This window comes from Phacochoerus africanus, chromosome 4 (assembly GCF_016906955.1).
Source record: "Phacochoerus africanus isolate WHEZ1 chromosome 4, ROS_Pafr_v1, whole genome shotgun sequence".
Lineage (NCBI taxonomy): Eukaryota > Metazoa > Chordata > Mammalia > Artiodactyla > Suidae > Phacochoerus > Phacochoerus africanus.
The window spans coordinates 16,357,962-16,377,600 of NC_062547.1; the positions used below are offsets into that span (position 1 = coordinate 16,357,962).

General features: G+C 40.9%; 1 protein-coding gene and 1 non-coding gene across 2 annotated transcripts in view; one reads left to right on the top strand and one right to left on the bottom strand.

The window, feature by feature from the left end:
- Positions 1–19,639, top strand: part of NUP160 (nucleoporin 160) — a 49,322-nt gene that overhangs the window by 26,841 nt on the left and 2,842 nt on the right. The window contains exons 18-34 of the mRNA XM_047775712.1: positions 1,910–2,043; positions 2,690–2,760; positions 4,004–4,163; positions 5,062–5,131; positions 6,102–6,200; positions 6,969–7,088; positions 8,947–9,042; positions 9,139–9,233; positions 9,332–9,428; positions 9,521–9,626; positions 11,987–12,147; positions 13,127–13,187; positions 14,179–14,289; positions 14,466–14,589; positions 15,668–15,769; positions 16,627–16,768; positions 18,443–18,568. Coding sequence (XP_047631668.1) covers positions 1,910–2,043; positions 2,690–2,760; positions 4,004–4,163; positions 5,062–5,131; positions 6,102–6,200; positions 6,969–7,088; positions 8,947–9,042; positions 9,139–9,233; positions 9,332–9,428; positions 9,521–9,626; positions 11,987–12,147; positions 13,127–13,187; positions 14,179–14,289; positions 14,466–14,589; positions 15,668–15,769; positions 16,627–16,768; positions 18,443–18,568 — 1,875 coding nt within the window. The remainder of the gene's footprint in view (positions 1–1,909; positions 2,044–2,689; positions 2,761–4,003; positions 4,164–5,061; positions 5,132–6,101; positions 6,201–6,968; positions 7,089–8,946; positions 9,043–9,138; positions 9,234–9,331; positions 9,429–9,520; positions 9,627–11,986; positions 12,148–13,126; positions 13,188–14,178; positions 14,290–14,465; positions 14,590–15,667; positions 15,770–16,626; positions 16,769–18,442; positions 18,569–19,639) is intronic.
- LOC125126619 (U2 spliceosomal RNA) lies at positions 200–390 on the bottom strand. The gene has a single exon (XR_007134721.1). It is a non-coding gene; the product is annotated as a U2 spliceosomal RNA (small nuclear RNA).

Sequence of the window (19,639 nt, forward strand, 5' to 3'; positions counted from 1 at the left end):
AAAGAAAGGAAGAAGAAAAAAAACTCTATTTCTGCAGTATAGGATTTACCCTAAGAAGTTTTGAGATGACAGTCTGTTTTAGGGGTCCTCCTAGCTCCTTTCTGTGCTTCCTTTCCATCCTCTTCTAAGGCCACCAGATTCTTGTTGCCTTCCTCCTGTCCTTTCCCACCCTGCTGAATTCCCCCCCACCACCACCCAGAGGGGGTGCACCGTTCCTGGAAGTACTACAATACCAGGTCGATGCGTAGAGTGGATGGAGCAAGCTCCTGTTCCAATTCCAAGCCCCCAAAATCCATTTAATATATTGTCCTCAGATAGAGGACGTATCAGATATTAAACTGATAAGAACAGATACTACACTTGATCTTAGCCAACAGGCCAAGTAGCGATGAATGTTTTATGTTCAAAAAAATGTCCCATGACACAGTGGTTAACGAATCTGACTAGGAACCATGAGGTTGCGGGTTCGGTCCCTGCCCTTGCTCAGTGGGTTAACGATCTGGCGTTGCCTTGAGCTGTGGTGTAGGGTGCAGACGCGGCTCAGATCCCGTGTTGCTGTGGCTCTGGTGTAGGCCGGTGGCTACAGCTCCGATTGGACCCCTAGCCTGGAAACCTCCATATGCCGCGGGAGCGGCCCAAGAAATAGCAAAAAGACAAAAAAAAAAAAAATGTCCCTTTCTGCCCACCGGCAGAAGGCCCATTTGTCTCTCACTCAGTAATTTTATCCAAGCCTCATAAGGAAGCAATCTGATTAAACTAATTCATGTTAATATATAAATAACTGATAGGCTTTTGGAGCCCAAGACGTATATATACTTTTCAAGTCAGAATATATTTACTCAAATACCTTGCTGGTGGCAGGATTTCAAGTAAAAGTAAGGACAAAACAGTTAGGAAGATGATCTGTTTAGGACAACCAGGGAGAAACAGGAAGCTTCCTGAGAGTCTCACTCAGGGCAGCCCTTGCTTAGTTCTTTTCAGTCTTTGTAGACTCTTCCATTTCTTCAGGTTTGGGTTTTGTTCTGTTTTGTTTTTAATTATAATCTTTGTCAGTGTTTTCTAAACACGAAATAGATATTCATTGTAGAATCTTTATAGGTAATCCTGTATTTATAAACAAAAAGAAAATAAAAATTCATCTGTAACCGTTTAGCCACTATTTACATTTTCGTATATACCCTCATTTTCTCTGCAGATAGTTTCTAAATTTTAATTACAAAATTTGGATATGCCATATAGTACGTTTTTGTAATCTGGTTATTTTTATTCCTTCGCTTTACAAATCTCACCAGCACATTCACGTGTTAGCAAGTATTCTTGTACAACATTATTTTTAATAATTGCCTAGTACAATTTTAATTTATTCAACCAATCCTGTGGCCATCCAGGTTGTGGCCAGTTTTCCTCTTATTGATAGAACTTTCTTTACTCCTTTGACTATGTCCCCAGGATGAATTCCAAGAACTAGAATTGATTGGTCCCAAGTTACCCACATGTTTGAGGCTTTGGTTGTCTTATCAAATTTTCCTCTGATGGTAATATCTATTTTTACCCAAGACCAGAGGCTTCAGAAAGGACTTAGATTTCCTTATTACCCTTCTTGAGTTCTGGACTTACAGATTTAATGAAAGTTAAGCTTGATGTTGTTGTTGTTCTGTTTCACCATCAGCTCACATGACCTTGTGAGCTTTTTCTGATTGTTTTGTACTGCTAAACGGGTAGATGTTTTTGCCATCTGCCACCCCAAAATGTAATAGGTGTGTTGCTTTTGTGTATGCTTGTAGGTATGTTGCTTTTATGAATGCCCTTTTTAACTGTGTTTTTTTATTTTATCTATACCTAACCCTAAGAATTGCCATTGCTAATTGCTGTTTACTGTTTCACCCACCCACCCACCCATCATGTACAGGTGATTTTGGGAGCTGGTCAGCTCTTTCAAGCTCAGCAAGACCTACTACACCGAACAGCTCCCCTACTCTTATCCTATTACCTCATTAAGTGGGGAAGTCAGTGTTTAGCAACTGATGTTCCAGTTGACACACTGTGAGTTTCATTATTCTAATTATTTTTAAAGCAAATTGTGAGAGTAATTTATTTTTTCCACTGTCTTAAAGAAAAAAAATCTAAATATTATGCCATAGAATGATTAGCCTTTAAAACTCAGAGCTTTGAGATATTCCATCTTCTAAAGGCTAAAGGCAACTTATAAGAGTGAAAATAGTGTGTTTTTATTATTATATATGTATATAAAATATAAAGACAAATCCTGTCGAAGGCAAAATAATAAGAGAAGGTCACAGGGAAAATTAGACCACACACAAAAACATGTAGTTATTTAAGGTAGGCTGAGATTCTTAACCAAAAAAAAAGAAAAAAATCAATATATAACTATAAATCTTATATTTCCATTAGATAAGCCATTTTACTTTTTTCTGGCAAGGGAAGGCTTTTCATGGCCTTGGGGTCAAAGAGAAATTTCTGCTCTGGCTTCTCACTGAAGGATCACTGAATGATACAGGGAACAATCTACACCATGTCTTGTTTTTCAGATTTTTTTTGTGCTTTCAGTGGAGCTTTCCTGTGTAATGTATTAATAAAATTAAAAGTGTTCTTGATTGGATAACTTGTTGGGGTAATGTTTGGCCTAAGAGAACTTAGTCAGCTGGGTTTTTCCCCCCTTTCCTCACAGAGAGTCTAATCTTCAGCATTTATCGGTACTGGAACTAACTGACTCTGGGACTTTAACAGCAAATAAGTTCGGTAAGGACTGGACTGTGTATGCATTTGATTTTTAAGTTTGGCATTTACTGCATTTTCATTAAAGTGGTCTTTTGCCACCTTCACTTTGGAAAGGTTGGCTAGGCTATGCTCTAACTTTGAAAGAGTATAAGCATGCTGCCTCCTGACCTCTGGTTCTGAAAAGGATTTTTCTGTTGAAACTGTAGCCCTAAGATCAGGCATAAGTGAAGAATGTTATATGTATGTGTATATGCATATATATATATTTACCTATGCACACACACACTGCCACTTTTCCATTGTATATTGATAATTCAGTGATTAATTCAACAAAATCTTTTTTTTTTTTTTTTTTTGTCTTTTTAGGGCCGAACCCACAGTATATGGAGGTTCCCAGGATAGGGTTTGAATCGGAGCTGTAGCCGCTGGCCTGCGCCACAGGCCATAGCAGCATCAGATCTAAGGCACATCTCTGACCTAAACCACAGTTCATGGCAGCACCGGATCCTTAATCCACTGAGCGAGGCCAGGGATCGAACCTGTGGCCTCATGGATGCTAGTCAGATTCATTACCGCTGAACCACAACAGGAACTCCTTTTTTTTTTTTTTTTTTTTGTCTTTAGGGCCGTAACTGAGGCATATGGAGGTTCCCAGGCTAGAGGGCCAGTCAGAGCTGCAGCTGCCGGCCTACACCAGAGCCACAGCATCTCAGGATCTGAGCCTCGTCTGTGACCTACACCACAGCTCATGGCAATGTCAGATCCTTAGCCCACTCAATGAGGCCAGGGATCAAACCCAGTTCCTCATGGATCCTAGTCAGGTTCATTAACCGCTGAGCCACGAAGGGACCTCCATGGAAACTCCTTATTTTTTTAATTTACTAAGTTTATGTAGCTTTTGTAATCTTGTCTTAACAAATATTCCAAAGGAGCCCTATCTCATGCTTAACCATTCTGGAGAATTTCTTTTGTATTGTTTTAGTATAAAACTTAGAACCTTTGGACTGTATTTATTGTAAACACTTAAAGAAATGGAATGACTACAGTGTTGACTAAAGTGGCTTTTTTATTCTATTTGTGTAGTGCCTTCATAGTTTATAGTTTGCTTTTATTTATATTGCCACTGAGTATACCAGCAATGCATTTTACATTTTGAAATAGTAAATGTTCTCTGTTATAGGCATAGAATGAATTGATAAACTGTCTTAATTGAAAGTTGATACTACTCTCACAAGTTGGTAATTGTCATAACTTTATTTTTAAGTATCTAGCCCTCAGACAATTGTGGAATTATTCTTCCAAGAAGTTGCAAGAAAACACATTATATCTCATCTCTTCTCTCAACCAAAGGCACCTCTAAGCCAAACTGGATTGAATTGGCCTGAGATGATTACTGCAATTACCAGTTATTTATTGCAGCTTTTGTATCCTTTTATTTAAAAGCCAGTTGAAAGTTTTCTTCTATCCAAATAGTCTAAGGCTCTTATTCTGCCAGTGTGATAAAGTTTTTTTTTTTTTTTTTTTTTGCTATTTCTTGGGCCGCTCCTGCGGCATATGGAGGTTCCCAGGCTAGGGGTCGAATCGGAGCTGTAGCTGCCGGCCTACGCCAGAGCCACAGCAACGTAGGATCCGAGCCGTGTCTGCAACCTACACCACAGCTCACGGCAACGCCGGATCATTAACCCACTGAGCAAGGGCAGGGACTGAACCCGCAACCTCATGGTTCCTAGTCGGATTCATTAACCACTGCGCCACGACGGGAACTCCCTGATAAAGATTTTTAATGAAGTTGGGTGCATATCCTCTCAAAAAGAGATGATAGTATTTATTTTCAGATATGATCCCAATTTTTATATTATTATGTATTATTTATCTTTGCCCTGGAGTTGAGCCAGATTTTATTGGTGCTCACACATTTAATACCTAGATCTCTTTTTAAAACTACATTCATCAAATACTTATTGAATGGCTCTATATGCCAGGCACTGTGTTAGGTGCTGGATGTCCATTAGTACAGTACGCTTGTGCAAAATACTAGCTAGAATTTGAAATAACCACCCAGGGATGGAATACTGGCTTAAGCCCATTGTCAACTGAGTTCTAACCTAGATAACTAGACTCCTAGTATATAATAACCTTTTCGCTGTGTCTAATATGGAAGTTATATAGATATGTAGAAAGAACGTGTGCCCTGCCACCTTCTCTTTATCATCTTTTAAATTTTTTCTTCTTAAAAATTAAGCCATGTCATGGAGTCTGATGCCCAAGGTGTATATTTAAATTTTGCCAGAACAGTGAATAATCTCCTTAACCAATGACTAGATGGCCTAGCAATCCTGGTTGTCTCTTTCTAGAATGTTTGATGGGAAATTGTCAGTATGTACAATTGCAGGTGAGTACTGTTGAATGTTTCAGGGTAATCATTCTTAATAAAGAATGGGGTTTCTGGGAGTTCCCATCGTGGCTCATTGGTTGACAAACCCGACTAGCATCTGTGAGGACTCAGGTTTGATCCCTGGCCTCGCTCAGTGGGTTAAGGATCTAGCGTTGCCATGAGCTGTGATGTAGGTCAAAGACACCTACACCACATAGGCATAGGCCGGAGGCTGCAGCTTCAATTCAACCCCTAGCCTGGGAACCATAGGCCACAGGTGCAGCCCTAAAAAGACAAAAAGACTTTTTTAAAAAAATGGGATTTCTGGAACATTTTCTTTGTAAACATTTCCTTCATTTTAATTGGGCGATAAGAAGAACCACAATAATTTTTACTTGATTACACTGAAACACATTCCAGAGATTTTCTTTTCTCTTCTCTTTTTTTTTTTTTTTTGGTCTTTTTAGTGAGGCCAGTGATGGAACCCGAAACCTCATGGTTCCTAGTCGGATTCATTTCCACTGTGCCACGACGGGAACTCCTCCCGGAGGTTTTCTTTACTAGGACTTTTAACATATCATTCCTAACTTTTTTTTTTTTTTTAAACGGGTCACACCTGCGGCATATGGCAGTTCCCAGGCTAGGGGCTGAGTTGGAGCTGTAGCTGCCAGCCTACAGCACAGCCACAGCAATGCCAGATCCTTAATCCTCTGAGCAAGGCCAGGGATCAAACCTTCATCCTCCCGTCGATGCTAGTTGGGTTCTTAACCCACTGAGCCACAATGGGAACTCCTTTGCCTTCTTAAAGTGAATAACCTAATATAAGAATAGACTAACAGGATTAGTCTTTAATCTCTGGATTACTTTTGGAAATAAAACTTGTGTTAATTGACCACTATCTTCTCTCCCTCGGTGAAGAACTTGGAAATGAGTATCTTCTGAAGTAATATTTATCCTCAAATCAGAAAGCACCTTTTATGCCTTCCAGGATTATATTCAGCTGCTACATCCTTGGTGCCAAGTCAATGTTGGTTCCTGTCGATTTATGCTGGGACGGTGTTACCTGGTGACCGGAGAGGGACAGAAGGTAAACTGTATTTGAAAGATGAACAAACTTCAGTGCAAAGAGGACACTTAGTTTCCATCTAAGGGAGGGGATGAGAGGCATAGAAACCACCGCCCCCCCACCCCCAGATAAGGAAGGGAGACGCCTCATAGTGCCAACAAGGGGTATGATATACCTGTGGGAACTGTTCAGTTTCGTGTACTTTGCAGATGACTAAGGACATGGGAAATAAGAGGAAAATGTTAAGACCCTCCTGCCCCTCTGCAGGTGTTTTTAGGGATGGATTTTTATGAATAGAACTGATTTCCCAATTGCGTTGTATTTATTATGTCCTTTTTTTTTTTTAATGCTGGTTTCCTTCTCATTTTTGGTAGTTTACATTTCTGATTTTTCCTGACATCCTGTTACATAAATTTTCATACATACAGGAAAGTTTAAAGACTTTTATGCTAAACAGTCATATACCCCCCACTTAAGTTCTGTAAATGTTAACAGTTGCCACTGTTGCTGTATTACGTATTTATCCATCAATTATCTTATTAAAGTTTACTTTTGAATTAACAGCACTTAAGTTACAAAGATAAATTTAAAAGAAATATTAAATATCAGAAAGAATTTAGATACGACGAAAACTGAGAATATAGGTATGGCAGAAATGGTAAATGCAGTCAATATCTTAAATGATTTTCTTTCTTTTTTGGCTTTCCATGGTACAGGAACCCTTGACTTACATCACCTAGAAGAGGAACAGTCTATCATAAGTCATTTGGTATTCTTCCATTTCTCCAGGCTCTGGAATGTTTCTGCCAGGCAGCATCTGAAGTGGGCAAAGAGGAATTCTTAGATCGCTTGATCCGATCAGAGGATGGGGAGATTGTGTCCACCCCCAGGCTGCAGTATTATGATAAGGTATATTGTGTCATGGTTCGCTCCTTCTTTTACCACCCTATGTTAAAAAAAAAAAAAAAAAAAAAAAAACTCTGAAATACATTGCTGTGGTATTTGGAGAGAGAAATAACAAAAATTTAATCATTCTCTGAACTTCCAGGTAAAGAGGGAAATGAATTTGCAGTTCCATCATATCATTTTATTAGCTCTATCATCATAGAATTTTATTGCTTGCCAGCATATCAAAGAATTACCTTGGATTGCTGTATTTAGCCTTAGTTTATGATTTGTCCCTGGGGACCCCTCCTGACCTTTTTTCCCTTCTCCTCTTTCCTCTAGTTACTCACTCAGTAGTAATGATAGTGGCCTTCTTACTGTCTCATGCAAGCCAAACACATACTCACTTCTCTTGAGGACCTTCCTCCTCCTTTCTAGGTGCCCAAGCCTAGAAAGCTCTTCCTCCAGATAGTTGGATTTCTCAGGCCCTCATTCAGGCCTCTGCTTCCGTGTCACCTCCTGAGAGTTCCACCACCTTTCCCTATGCAGAGAGCTGTCGGGCACATGCGCTTGTGCACACCTGCTCCCTCTCCCCTTTGCATACAGAGTGAGGCACTGTGGGCAGTCTCCCCTTACCCCACTTTATTCTTCTGTATGACATGTAATCGAGCTTGGTGTTATATTTTAGATATCCATGTTATTTGGTATCTAGATTTCCTACCAAAAAGTCAGTGCAACAAACGAGCCTTCGCTGGTTTGTTCATTACTTGATTTTTTGTTTGTTTGTTTTTGTTTTGTTTGTTTCCATTTTTGGCTGCCCCTTGGCACTTGGAACTCCCAGGCCAGGGATCAGATCTGAGCCGCAGTTGTGACCTATGCCACAGCTGTGGCAATACTGGATCCTTAACCCACTGAGCCAGGTCAGAGATTGAACTTGAGTTTCAGCACTTCCAAGACACTTCTGATCCCATTGCACCACAGCAGGCACTCCTGTTCATTACCTGTTAAAGAGATAAATGAGAAGTTCCCTTGTGGCTCAATGGGTTAAGAATCCAGCATTGTCACTGCTGTGTCTCTGGTTGCAACTGTAGGGTGGGTTTGATCCCTGGCCCAGGAATTTCCACATGCCATAATTTGTGATTTCATGGAATAGACCAAAAAAAAAAGAGAGAGATAAATGAAATTTTATGGAAATAACTTTGTATCTCTTAATAACCCCCTACCATCCTACTAATGAGAAGGGTTAAGGATCTTGGAGTTGTCAGAAGTTTTCCCATGGGTTACAGATGTGGCTTGGATCCAGTGTTGCTGTGGCAGAGACCTCAGCTATAGCCCTGAATTGACACTGAGCCTGGAACTTCCATGTGCCACAGGTGCAGCCCTAAAAAAAGGAAAATGTAATAAGACCAATAGAGAATTTTACATCAAGTGTCTTACTTAACAATAGACTCTAAAGGAAAATGTTAAATATTAACAAAATAATCTTGTCCGTCTTGTAGTCAGCACCTTTGATTTAATCTTTGTCTTACCTGGTTATCTTTCTAATTGATTTGGGGGGGGTGTCTTTTTTTTAGGGTTTTACCCACAGCATATGGAAGTTCCCAGGCTAGGGATCAAATCCGAGCTATAGCTGCTGGTCTATATACCACAGCCACAGCAACACGGGATCTGAGCCGAGTCTTCGACCTACACCACAGCTCAAGGCAACACGAGATCCTTAACCCAGAGAGCGAGGCCCGGGATGGAACCTGCGTCCTCATGGATACTAGTCGGGTTCGTTACCATTGAGCCATGACAGGAACTCCCGCTAAGTGATTTCAAGTCATACTTGAATCTGAGTGTTCTACACCATGTTAATGGACATTTCTTCTCTTTCCCTTAGGTTTTGCGTCTGCTAGATGTGGTTGGTTTGCCTGAACTGGTTATTCAATTGGCTACGTCAGCAATAACTGAAGCGGGTGATGACTGGAAAAGTCAGGTAAGAACTGTCATCTAGTTATTTCCATTGAGGTTTGTCATGGATGCGGCATTTTAATTTCTGCTGTTCTTTTTTTCTCCTTTGTTTGCTATTTAGGCTACTTTAAGGACATGCATTTTCAAACATCATTTGGATTTGGGTCACAATAGCCAAGCATACGAAGCCTTAACCCAAATTCCTGATTCTAGCAGGTAGTCAATCTTACAGTCTTATTTAGAGAAGGCAGTTTACCAGATCTTTGTAATCCATGGTGACCACTTACTTTCGTATCCCTTTCTTTTCCTTCTAGGCAGTTAGATTGTTTACGGCAGCTGGTGGTAGTTCTTTGTGAACGCTCACAGCTTCAGGATCTTGTAGAGTTTCCCTATGTGAATCTGCACAATGAGGTAATTTTATTTAGCCACTGATGCCCAGGCACAACTGTGGTGCTTGTCATGATGGCTACTAACTTTGGTATCTGATTGCTTTCCCTCGTTAGGTTGTGGGAATAATTGAATCACGTGCAAGAGCTGTGGACCTTATGACTCACAATTACTATGAGCTTCTGTACGCCTTTCACATCTATCGTCACAATTACCGAAAGGGTGAGCAGTTGAAGCAGACAGTCTCTGTGGAGGCAGCCTTACCAGTTTTATCCTGTTTTACAAAAATATGTGTTTGATTTAATGTAATTATGCCTTATTTTTACCATTAGACAGGTGTTCTCTACAAGCATTTTTTTAGCAGTATGTTCCCCCATACTGTTTTTAGCCCATGATCTAGGATCACATCTTGCATGTAATTGTCCTTTCTGTTTAGTTTCCTTTAATCTGGAGCATTCTTTTAGCCTTACTTTGCCTTTGATGACATTGATATTTTTGAAGAGAACAGGACAGTCTTTTTTTTTTTTTTTGTCTTTTTAGGGCCACACTCACATCATATGGAAATTCACAGACTAGGATTTGAATCAGAGCTGCAGCTGCCAGCCTACACCACAGCCACAGCAACACAGGATACCAGCTGTGTCTGTAACCCTACCACAGCTCACGGCAACACCGGATCCTTAATGCAATGAGCAAGGCTAGGGATCGAAGCGGAGTCCTTGTGGATATTTGTCAGTTCATTACCAATGAGCCACAAGGGGAACTCCTATAGAATGTTTATTAATTTGGATTTTTATGACTAATGAAGTCTTTTTCAAGTCAACTAAGATGAAGGGATTACTTGTCTGTTTAAGATCATATTTTACAAGATAACCATTGTGGTTTCCCTTTGGAACTTCTAATGCTTTTATACCATTTTCCCTCAGATTTTTTCATTAGGTTTCTTACTGATTTTCTCAGGGAAAAATGGGTGGAAGTAATTTGTTAGGCATGTTCTTAACATTCCTATGGTAAAATATGTTTGCATATTTATTTTCTTGAGTCATTTATGTGACTCAAGATCTCTCAGTGCTTTCATAGTGACGTCACCCATTACATCCTGATTAAGACCAGCTTAGCCAGAAGTTCATGCTGTGGTGCAGCAGGTTAAGGATCTGGCACTGTCTCACCTGTGGCATAAGTCACAGCTGTGGCTTGGATTCAATCCCAGTCCCAGGAACTTCCATATGCTGTGGTTATAGCCATTAAAAATAACAATAATAATAATAATAAAAGACAGCTTAGCTAGGTCAGTGTTCAGATCTTTTCTGGAGCAAGGCTGTTTTTCTGACATTTTGTCTTACATATTGCAGGCACTCACAAATATTTCTTGGGAATGAAAAGTAGTTGGATTTGAAAACTGAGAGAATTATTAAATGCTGTTCAGTTTCTGGAGTCCCATGCTGGCTCAGAACAGTGTTTTTTCAATATTTCATTCAATCTGTATCACTAAAGTATTATAAAAATAAGAGTCTATGTTCTTGAACAGAGCACTCAAACATTTCTTAGTCTCAAAAACTTGGGTGGGGATAGGGAACAAATATGGCTGAGACAGGTTCTCTAAGATAGTGTTCTATACCGTCCATGAATGTAGTATCTAAACATCAACTTAGAGTTCCCTGGTGGTGCAGCGGGTTAAGGATCCAGACTTGTCACTGCTGTGGCTGTGATTATAGCTGTGGCCTGGTTTTGATCCCTGGCCTGGGAACTTCTATATGCCCATGGTTGCAGCCAAAGGAATAAAACATAAAAATAACCTTTGAGATGTTTGGGGTATTACTACATTTTTTTGGATTTTGGCCTTTATAGAGATGGTAAAGTTACACATAATGTAAACTTTATTACCTTAACCACTTTTTAGCAGTACCTGTGGTTACTGTGTAACCTTCCCATTACTATTTAACCAATCTTCAGAACTCTTCATCTTGCAAAATGGAAACTATATACTCTGCTTAAACAACTTCCCATTCCCTCCTCCCCCCAGCCCCAGCAACCACCATTCTGCTCTCTCTCTATAAATTTGGCTACTAGAATCACAGTATTTGTCTTTCTGTGACTGGCTTCTTTCACTTCGTATGTCTTCAAGGTTCATCCATGTGGTAGCATGTGTCAGAATTTATAATATTCCACTGTATGACTGTATCCCATTTTGTTTGTCCATTCATCAGTGGACACTTGGATTGCTTCCATGTTTTGCCTATTGTGAATAATACTGCCATGAACAAGGATACACAAGTAATTCTTTGGTTTAGGGGTTATATACTCAAAAGTGGAATTGGTGAATCATAAGGTAATTTTATTTTATTTTTTTGAAGAACAGCCATATTGTTTTCCATAGTGACTATACCAGTTTACATTCCCTCCAGCACTAAACAAGGGTTCTAATTTTTCCGCATTCTTACCAGCACATGGTTTTTTTGTAGTTATAAGTTAAACTCAATTTTGTTTTAAGTTTTGATATCTGAGAAGTGTAACAAATTCTCTCCATGTAATCCCAAAAGAGACACATTTTTGAAATTCTAATATTTATTATTGCCTCGTAGCTGGCACAGTCATGTTTGAGTATGGAATGCGCCTTGGCAGAGAAGTTCGAACTCTGCGGGGACTTGAGAAGCAAGGCAACTGTTATCTGGCTGCTATTAATTGTTTACGACTTATTCGCCCAGAATACGCATGGATTGTTCAGCCAGCATCTGGTGCAGTGGTATGAGAACCTTCCATCCTGGAATTGGGGAATCATTTAATTTATTTGGTTTGGTCCTTTTAAAACTATTACCTCATTTTGCCTCATTTCATTTAAAATTTCCACTGGGGAATTTCTGCATTGCTCAGTGGAAACAAATCTGACTGGCATTCATGAGAACACAGGTTTGGTCCCTGGCCAGGTTTGATCAGTGGGTTAAGGATCCAGCATTGCCGTGAGCAATTGCCGTGTAGGTTACAGACGCGGCTTGGATCAGATATTGCTGTGGCTATGGTGTAGGCCAGCAGCTGTAGCTCCAATCTGACCCCTAGCTTGGGAACTTCCATATGCCTCAGGTGTGGCCCTAAAAAGACCAAAAAAAAAAAAAATTTCCACTGGGATGGAGTTTCCGCTGTGGCTCATCGGTAACTAATCTGACTAGGATCCATTGTGATAAGGTTTTGATCCCAGACCTCGATTAGTGGGTTGAGGATCCAGCGTTGCTGTGAGCTGGGGTGTAGGTCACAGGCGCAGCTTGGATCCCCTGTGGCTGTGGGGTAGGCTGGCAACGGTAGCTCTGATTTGACCCCTAGCCTAGGAGCTTCCATGTGCTGCAGTATAGCCCTAGAAAGCAAAACAAATAAGAAATAAAATTTCCACTGGGATATTTGTGAACTTAATCTATTTTTGCAGCATTTCATTGTTGTATGTTACTCCCTTTAGTTTCCAAGTTCAGAATTATTGAAGGAACAAGTATTGCAGAGTGTTTTATCATTAAACAACCTAACTTCAGACAGATTACTTCATCTTTTACTGTCCAGTTAACCTCTTGCATAGAATAGGATAATAATAATAATGTCGACCTTATGAGATTGTTTGTGCTATTTGAAATAAACGTAATTTATGTTGAGAAAATTTAAGCATGAAAGCTCCTGGATCATTGTTAATGATATTAAAATAAAATACTAATTTTTCATAATCACTTGTTTTGTCTTCTCAGTATGATCGCCCTGGAGCTTCCCCTAAGAGGAATCATGATGGAGAATGCACAGCTGCCCCAAGTGAGTCAAGGATCTCAGGCTTATTCTTTGCTGAATTGTAATTATATTGTCCATTATAGTACTATTATTTATATTTTTATATGGTAGTTATAATTGTATTTCAGTGTATTATACATGTATGGGAGTTATCAAAATTTTGTAAAGTTCCTTCTTGTTATTTTCATTGTTTTGCGAAAGGTTGTCTGGTAGTCCTTTGAAAACCTTTTTATGCCTGTGTGAGAAATGGAAATGCTTAAAAAAGAGCGTGTGTAGGAGTTCCCGTCATGGCGCAGTGGAAACGAATCTGACTAGGAACTATGAGGTTTTGGGTTCTATCCCTGGCCTCGCTCAGTGGGTTGCCATGATCTGTGGTGTAGGTCACAGGCATGGCTTGCATCTGGCGTTGCTGTCTGATGTAGGCCAGCAGCTGTAGCTCCAATTCAACCCCTCGCCTAGGAACCTCCATATGCCACGGGTGCGGCTCTAAAAGAAAAAGAAAAAAAAAAGTGCAGTGTGTTTTTTTTTTGTTGCTTGTGTTTAAATCAGCTTAGTAACCAAATGTCTTGTTTTATCAGGCTCCTTTGGTATGACCACCACAGAGGCATGGTCCCTTTCCTAACAGAGCCTGGGCTCTTGCTTTGGACACACTTAGTTTTAATCCGGCCTCTCTCGCTTTGGGCACATTCCTTTCTTACTGATACAGATGGTAGTAGTTCACAGTTGTAATGGTTAATTGAAGTTATACATGAAATGCCTTGCAGGCACCTCCCCGTCTGCAGCTGTTGTTATTGGAATACATTGATTTGACTCAGCTGTAGCATGAAGCAGGGCTGTTGCTTTATTTTTCATTTAGCTTTTATTGAGCCCCTTGTTTTCTCCCCATCTTCATGCCTGTGGCATGAAATGAAACCAAAGGTTACTTAATGTTTAGTGGAAATTGACAGGTTGAATTAGTCTAATAGGTGCTTCCTTTGTACTTTGGAAATTGAAAATGTTTTTCTCTGGCATATAGCAAATAGACAAATTGAAATCCTGGAACTAGAAGATCTGGAGAAAGAGTGTTCCTTGGCTCGCATTCGCCTCACCCTGGCTCAGCATGATCCCTCAGCAGTCGCAGTGGCAGGTAGGCATTAGCGGTCTGTCAGTACCAACAGCGCATTTTAGGCACTGGACGTAGTATACTAGGTGGGCATAAAGCGTGTCTGTTATTCTGAGATATTCTCAACAAAACAGTCTTTGGGTTCGGTTCATGTGTATATACCATTGGTTGCCCTAAGTAGCTCTTTTCCATTCCCACAGGGAGTTCGTCGGCAGAGGAGATGGTCACTCTCTTGGTTCAGGCCGGCCTTTTTGACACTGCCATATCACTCTGTCAAACCTTTAAGCTTCCCTTAACGCCAGTCTTTGAGGGACTTGCTTTCAAGTACGTATGAAATTCTTTTTATAGTCTTAATTTTCTAATGCAGAGATATCATACTTGCTTATTAGTTGCTTGGTGTGAAGCAGTGTCACATGAGCCAGTATCCTATAAGCCAACTTTTCTGAGGGAGGGACACCCTCAGCACGTGGACGTTCCTGGAGCAGGAAAGGAACCTGTGCCACAGTGGTGGCGCTTCAGGATCCTTAACCTGCTGCATCATAAGGGAACTTGCTTATAAGTCAACTTTAAAAAAGTGTTTTTGTGTGGTCTACGCAGTGTTTTGGGGTTGTTTTTTGTTTGTTTGTAGTCGATTTTGATTTTTAATGTGTCTCATCTTGATTTATAGCTTTTTTTGAGAAATCAGAACTGGCATTCCCAAGCCCACATGCCCACATGACAGTCTATAACCTGGGATAAAGAGTGGTGTCCATGCAGGCCCCTGTACTTCTTGGAATTCCCGTCGTGGGGCAGCGGAAACAAATCCAACTATGAACCATGAGGTTGCAGGTTCGATCTCTGGCCTCTATCAGTGGGTTAAGGATCTGGCATTGCTGTGAGCTGTGGTGTGGCTGTGGCTGTGGCTTAGGCCAGTGGCTACAGCTCCGATTCAACCCCTAGCCTGGGAACCTCCATATGCCACAGGTGTGGCCCTAAAAAGACGACCCCCCCCCCCAAAAGTACTTCTTATTGAAGCTATATGATACCTAAATAATAGTCAAGTGGTTTGTAAGTTGCAATTTTTTTTTCTCTTTTAGCCACACTTGTGGCATGTACCTGGGCCAAGGATCAAAACCATGCCACAGCAGGGACCTGAGCCTCCACAGTGACAACACTAAATCCTTAACCCGCTGAACCACAAAGGAACACTTCACTGTTTTTTTTTTTTTTTCCCCCGTCTTTTAACTCTTATTAATGGCCTTGTGGGTCATCCACTTAGTTGTGTTGCTGTGAGAAGGAAGAGCGTAGTAATGAAGTCACCCAAAGACTAGAGCCAACTTTGTCATCTCCATTTTTAGTAACAAAATAAGGTAGTGCTTTTCCACAGATTAGTTTACTGTGTATGGAACCATTTTCGTTGCAGATGTATCAAATTGCAGTTTGGAGGAGAACCAGCACAAGCAGAAGCCTGGGCCTGGCTAGCAGCCAACCAGCTGTCATCAGTCATCACCACTAAGGAGTCTAGGTACAGCCCCAGTCTTCATCCCACCCTGCTGGGGCTCCCCCTCCATGTCCTTGCCCAGTGCACCCAGTAGCGGCTGCCTGAATGTACCTCAGTGTCTCCAGAATCCTTCTCTGACAACCCTAACCCTCAGTAAACTTGCTTTCTCTGAATTGCATTTACAGTTTGTATTATTCAGGTTAACACTTTAGAATTTTGAGGTCCTCTAACATTATTTTTCAACCCCTAAATTAGCACATCAGAATTATTATTAGGAGTTCCCATTGTGGCTCAAGCAGTAATGAGCCCTACCAGTATCCATGAGGATGTAGCTTTGATCCCTGGCCCCACTCAGTGGGTTAAGGATCTGGCATTGCCATGAGCTGCACTGTAGGTCTCAGACGCAACTTGGATCTGGTGTGGCTATGGCTGTGACATAGGCCAGCAGCTGCAGCTCCAATTCAACCCCTAGCCTGGGAACTTCCATATGCCTCAGGTGCGGCCCTAGAAATCTTTAAAAAATTATTATTAAAATACACTTTATAAGATAACACTCTAGTCTTCTAAATGAGAATTTCTGTATGATTACTTGTTCAGGTTTAGAAACTGATCTGAGCCGATTTCCTTATTATTTTAGAAATCTGGAACAAAGACATTAAATGAATTGTATGCTTCAGTTAAAAAATACAAGAATCCAAGTCATTTAGTTTCGAGTACCACTCCTAAGTCACATTGGCCCTAATACTATCTGTCATTTAGCTAGATTATCAGTTCAGTTGTGAGCTTCTAAAAATGCTCTCCTTTTAAATACATTCTTTGAATGGTATTATCATTGTTCATTAAGAATCTGGAACTCATTAGTCCTTTCTGCTTTTATCAAGTGCTACAGATGAAGCATGGCGACTGTTATCAACTTACCTGGAAAGATACAAAGTCCAGAATAATTTATATCACCACTGTGTCATTAACAAGCTCTTGTCTCATGGAGTGCCTCTGCCTAATTGGCTTATAAACAGTTACAAGGTAAGTGTTCTCTTAACTTGTAGAGAGTGAGAACCTGGTCTTTATCATCCTGAACAACTTTATGAGATGATTAAAAAGGAAAAGACAGAATGATAATTTATAGACATATACTGACTTATGTTCTTAATACCTCAATCTTAGCTAAAAACAGTCCCGGTGAAGTACTGGGTGTTTAAAGTTCTCTGGGTTGATTATGTTAATGCAGGCTTGTGTGCTTACTGAACCACAAGCATGCATTTAGAACAATTTGATCTGTGTGACACAGCATTTCCTTTTTTTTTTTTCTTCTGGGGCCGAACCCTTGGCATATGGAGTTTCCCAGCCTAGGGGTCTAATCGGAGCTATAGCCGCTGGCCTGCGCCAGAGCCACAGCAACTCGGGATCCAAACCACATCTTCGACCCACACCACAGCTCACAGCAACACCAGATCCTTAACCCACTGAGCAAGGCCAGGGATCGAACCCGCAACCTCATGGTTCCTGGTCGGATTCGTTAACCACTGAGCCACAACGGGAACTCTAGCATTTACTTTTCATTACTCAAAAAATTCACAGGATTGGGTGGAGTAGTTACTATAATAGTGTTTCAATTTTTTTTTCAAAATTAGTTTCTTGGGCCACCCGTATCAAAATTATTTGGGTGGGAGTTCCCATTGTGGCTCAGCTAGTATCCATGAGAACCTAACTAGTATCCATGAGGATGCGGGTTCAATCCCTCGATCAGTGGGTTAAAGATCTGGCATTGCCGTGAGCTGTGGTGTAGGTGGCAGACAGGGCTTGGATCTGTCGTTGCTGTGGCTGTTGCATAGGCCAGCAGCTGTAGGTCCATTTCAACCCCTAGCCTGGGAACTTCCAGTAAGCTTTGGTTGTGGCCCTAAAAAGCAAAAAAGAAAGAAAGAAAAATTATTTGGGTGGTGGGCTTCTTCAAAATATAGATGCCTAGGCTTCGTCTCAGACTTATAGAATCAAATTATCTGGAATTAGGATCCACAATCTATATCTTAACAAGATCCTAATTTGATTTGATCTGTGACTAAGTGTGAGAACTACTATATCTGAAATATACTGGGCACAATAGGAAAATAATTTAAAGCTTAAAATCAAGAAAGTTCTATTGTTTTTTGAGTTTGAAAGTAGAGAAAGCAACTAAGATGGTAGAGGTTAAGATTGTGATCAAATCAGAATATGGAAAGCATAACTGACATTAATTAGGAGAGCTGTTCCAAACAAAGGCTGTGGTCACTTTCCTTTCCTCTCACCCTGAGTTAGGTACAAATATAATTCAAGCATTTCAAGTTGGTGATTCCTTTAACTTCTTTTGCACTTGTCATTCATATATTGCTGAGAATTAATGTGAATATGTTATCTCTTGTACTCAGCATTTGGGGAAGGGTCGTTGACTTTTTACTACTATGGAAGCTGAAATAGGAAAGAATTAAAATGTGTCTTAGATCCGGAAACAGGTAGTAAGGCCACTTAACAGAAAGGGGCTTACGAGGTGCCTAGAGGTAACTGGCTCTTGGGAATCCAACCTTCATCCCAAGATAAGTAAACCAAGGCACTTGTTTACTTATCGTGAAAAGTATAAATGCCAGGGAATCAGACAGCATCCTTTGGTCGGTGCCTAGGTAGGATGGAAAAAAGTAAATGTTCTTAATCACTGACTTTTTACAGAAGGTTGATGCAGCTGAGTTGCTCCGTCTATACTTAAACTACGACCTTTTAGAAGAAGCTGTGGACTTGGTGTCTGAATATGTGGATGCTGTCTTGGGAAAAGGACATCAGTACTTTGGAATTGAGGTAGGCTCGAATACCTGTATGTATTCTATATTATCACACTGGGTCAAGTCAGGATATGAAAGTAAATTGAACTGTAGAATAGTAGGTTTAACCTTTACTGAGGGTAGTTACACAACTAGTTTTCTCCAAGAGCAGGGACTGGCACTCTAAGTATTTCCAGTTTCCTGCTTATCAAAGGGAAATACATCTCATTCTCCTTTAAAGGAATGTGGTTTTAGGTAGTATTTGGAAGAGTGAGGGAAGTAAGAACAAAATGGTATTTTGTGTGTGCTGAAGACTGGGCTGAGTCTGTGTTTTCTCACTTAATCCTTATAACAGCCTATAAGGGACTGTTCTTTTTTTTGTTGTTGCCCATGAGGAAAAAGGGACTCAGAGGTCAAGTTGCCAAGGCTCACACAAAAGATAAATTAAAACTCCAGGTGCTGAAGTTCCCTGGAGGCTTAGCGGGTTAAAGATCCATTGTTGTTGTCACTGCTGTGGCACAGGTTTGATCCCTGGAGGGATCCTCCCATGGCCAAAAAAAATCCAGATCTAGTTAACTTAGACCCAAGCTCTTAAACTCTCAGGAAAATATTCAGAACTTCAAATGTTAAACTTAACTTTTTTTTTTTGGTCTTTTTGCTATTTCTTGGGCCGCTCGTGCGGCATATGGAGGTTCCCAGGCTTGGGGTTGAATCAGAGCTGTAGCTGCCGGCCTATGCCAGAGCCACAGCAACTCGGGATCCAAGCCGAGTCTGCAACCTACACCACAGCTCACGGCAATGCCGGATCCCTAACCCACTGAGCAAGGCTAGGGATCGAACCCACAACCTCATGGTTCCTCCTCGGATTTGTTAACCACTGAGCCATGAGGGGAACTCCTAAACTTAACTTTAACAAAGGTTTTTTCCAGGAGTTCCCGTCGTGGCGCAGTGGTTAACGAATCCGACTAGGAACCATGAGGTTGCGGGTTCGGTCCCTGCCCTTGCTCAGTGGGTTAACGATCCAGCCTTGCCGTGAGCTGTGGTGTAGGTTGCAGACGCGGCTCAGATCCCGAGTTGCTGTGGCTCTGGCGTAGGCCGGTGGCTACAG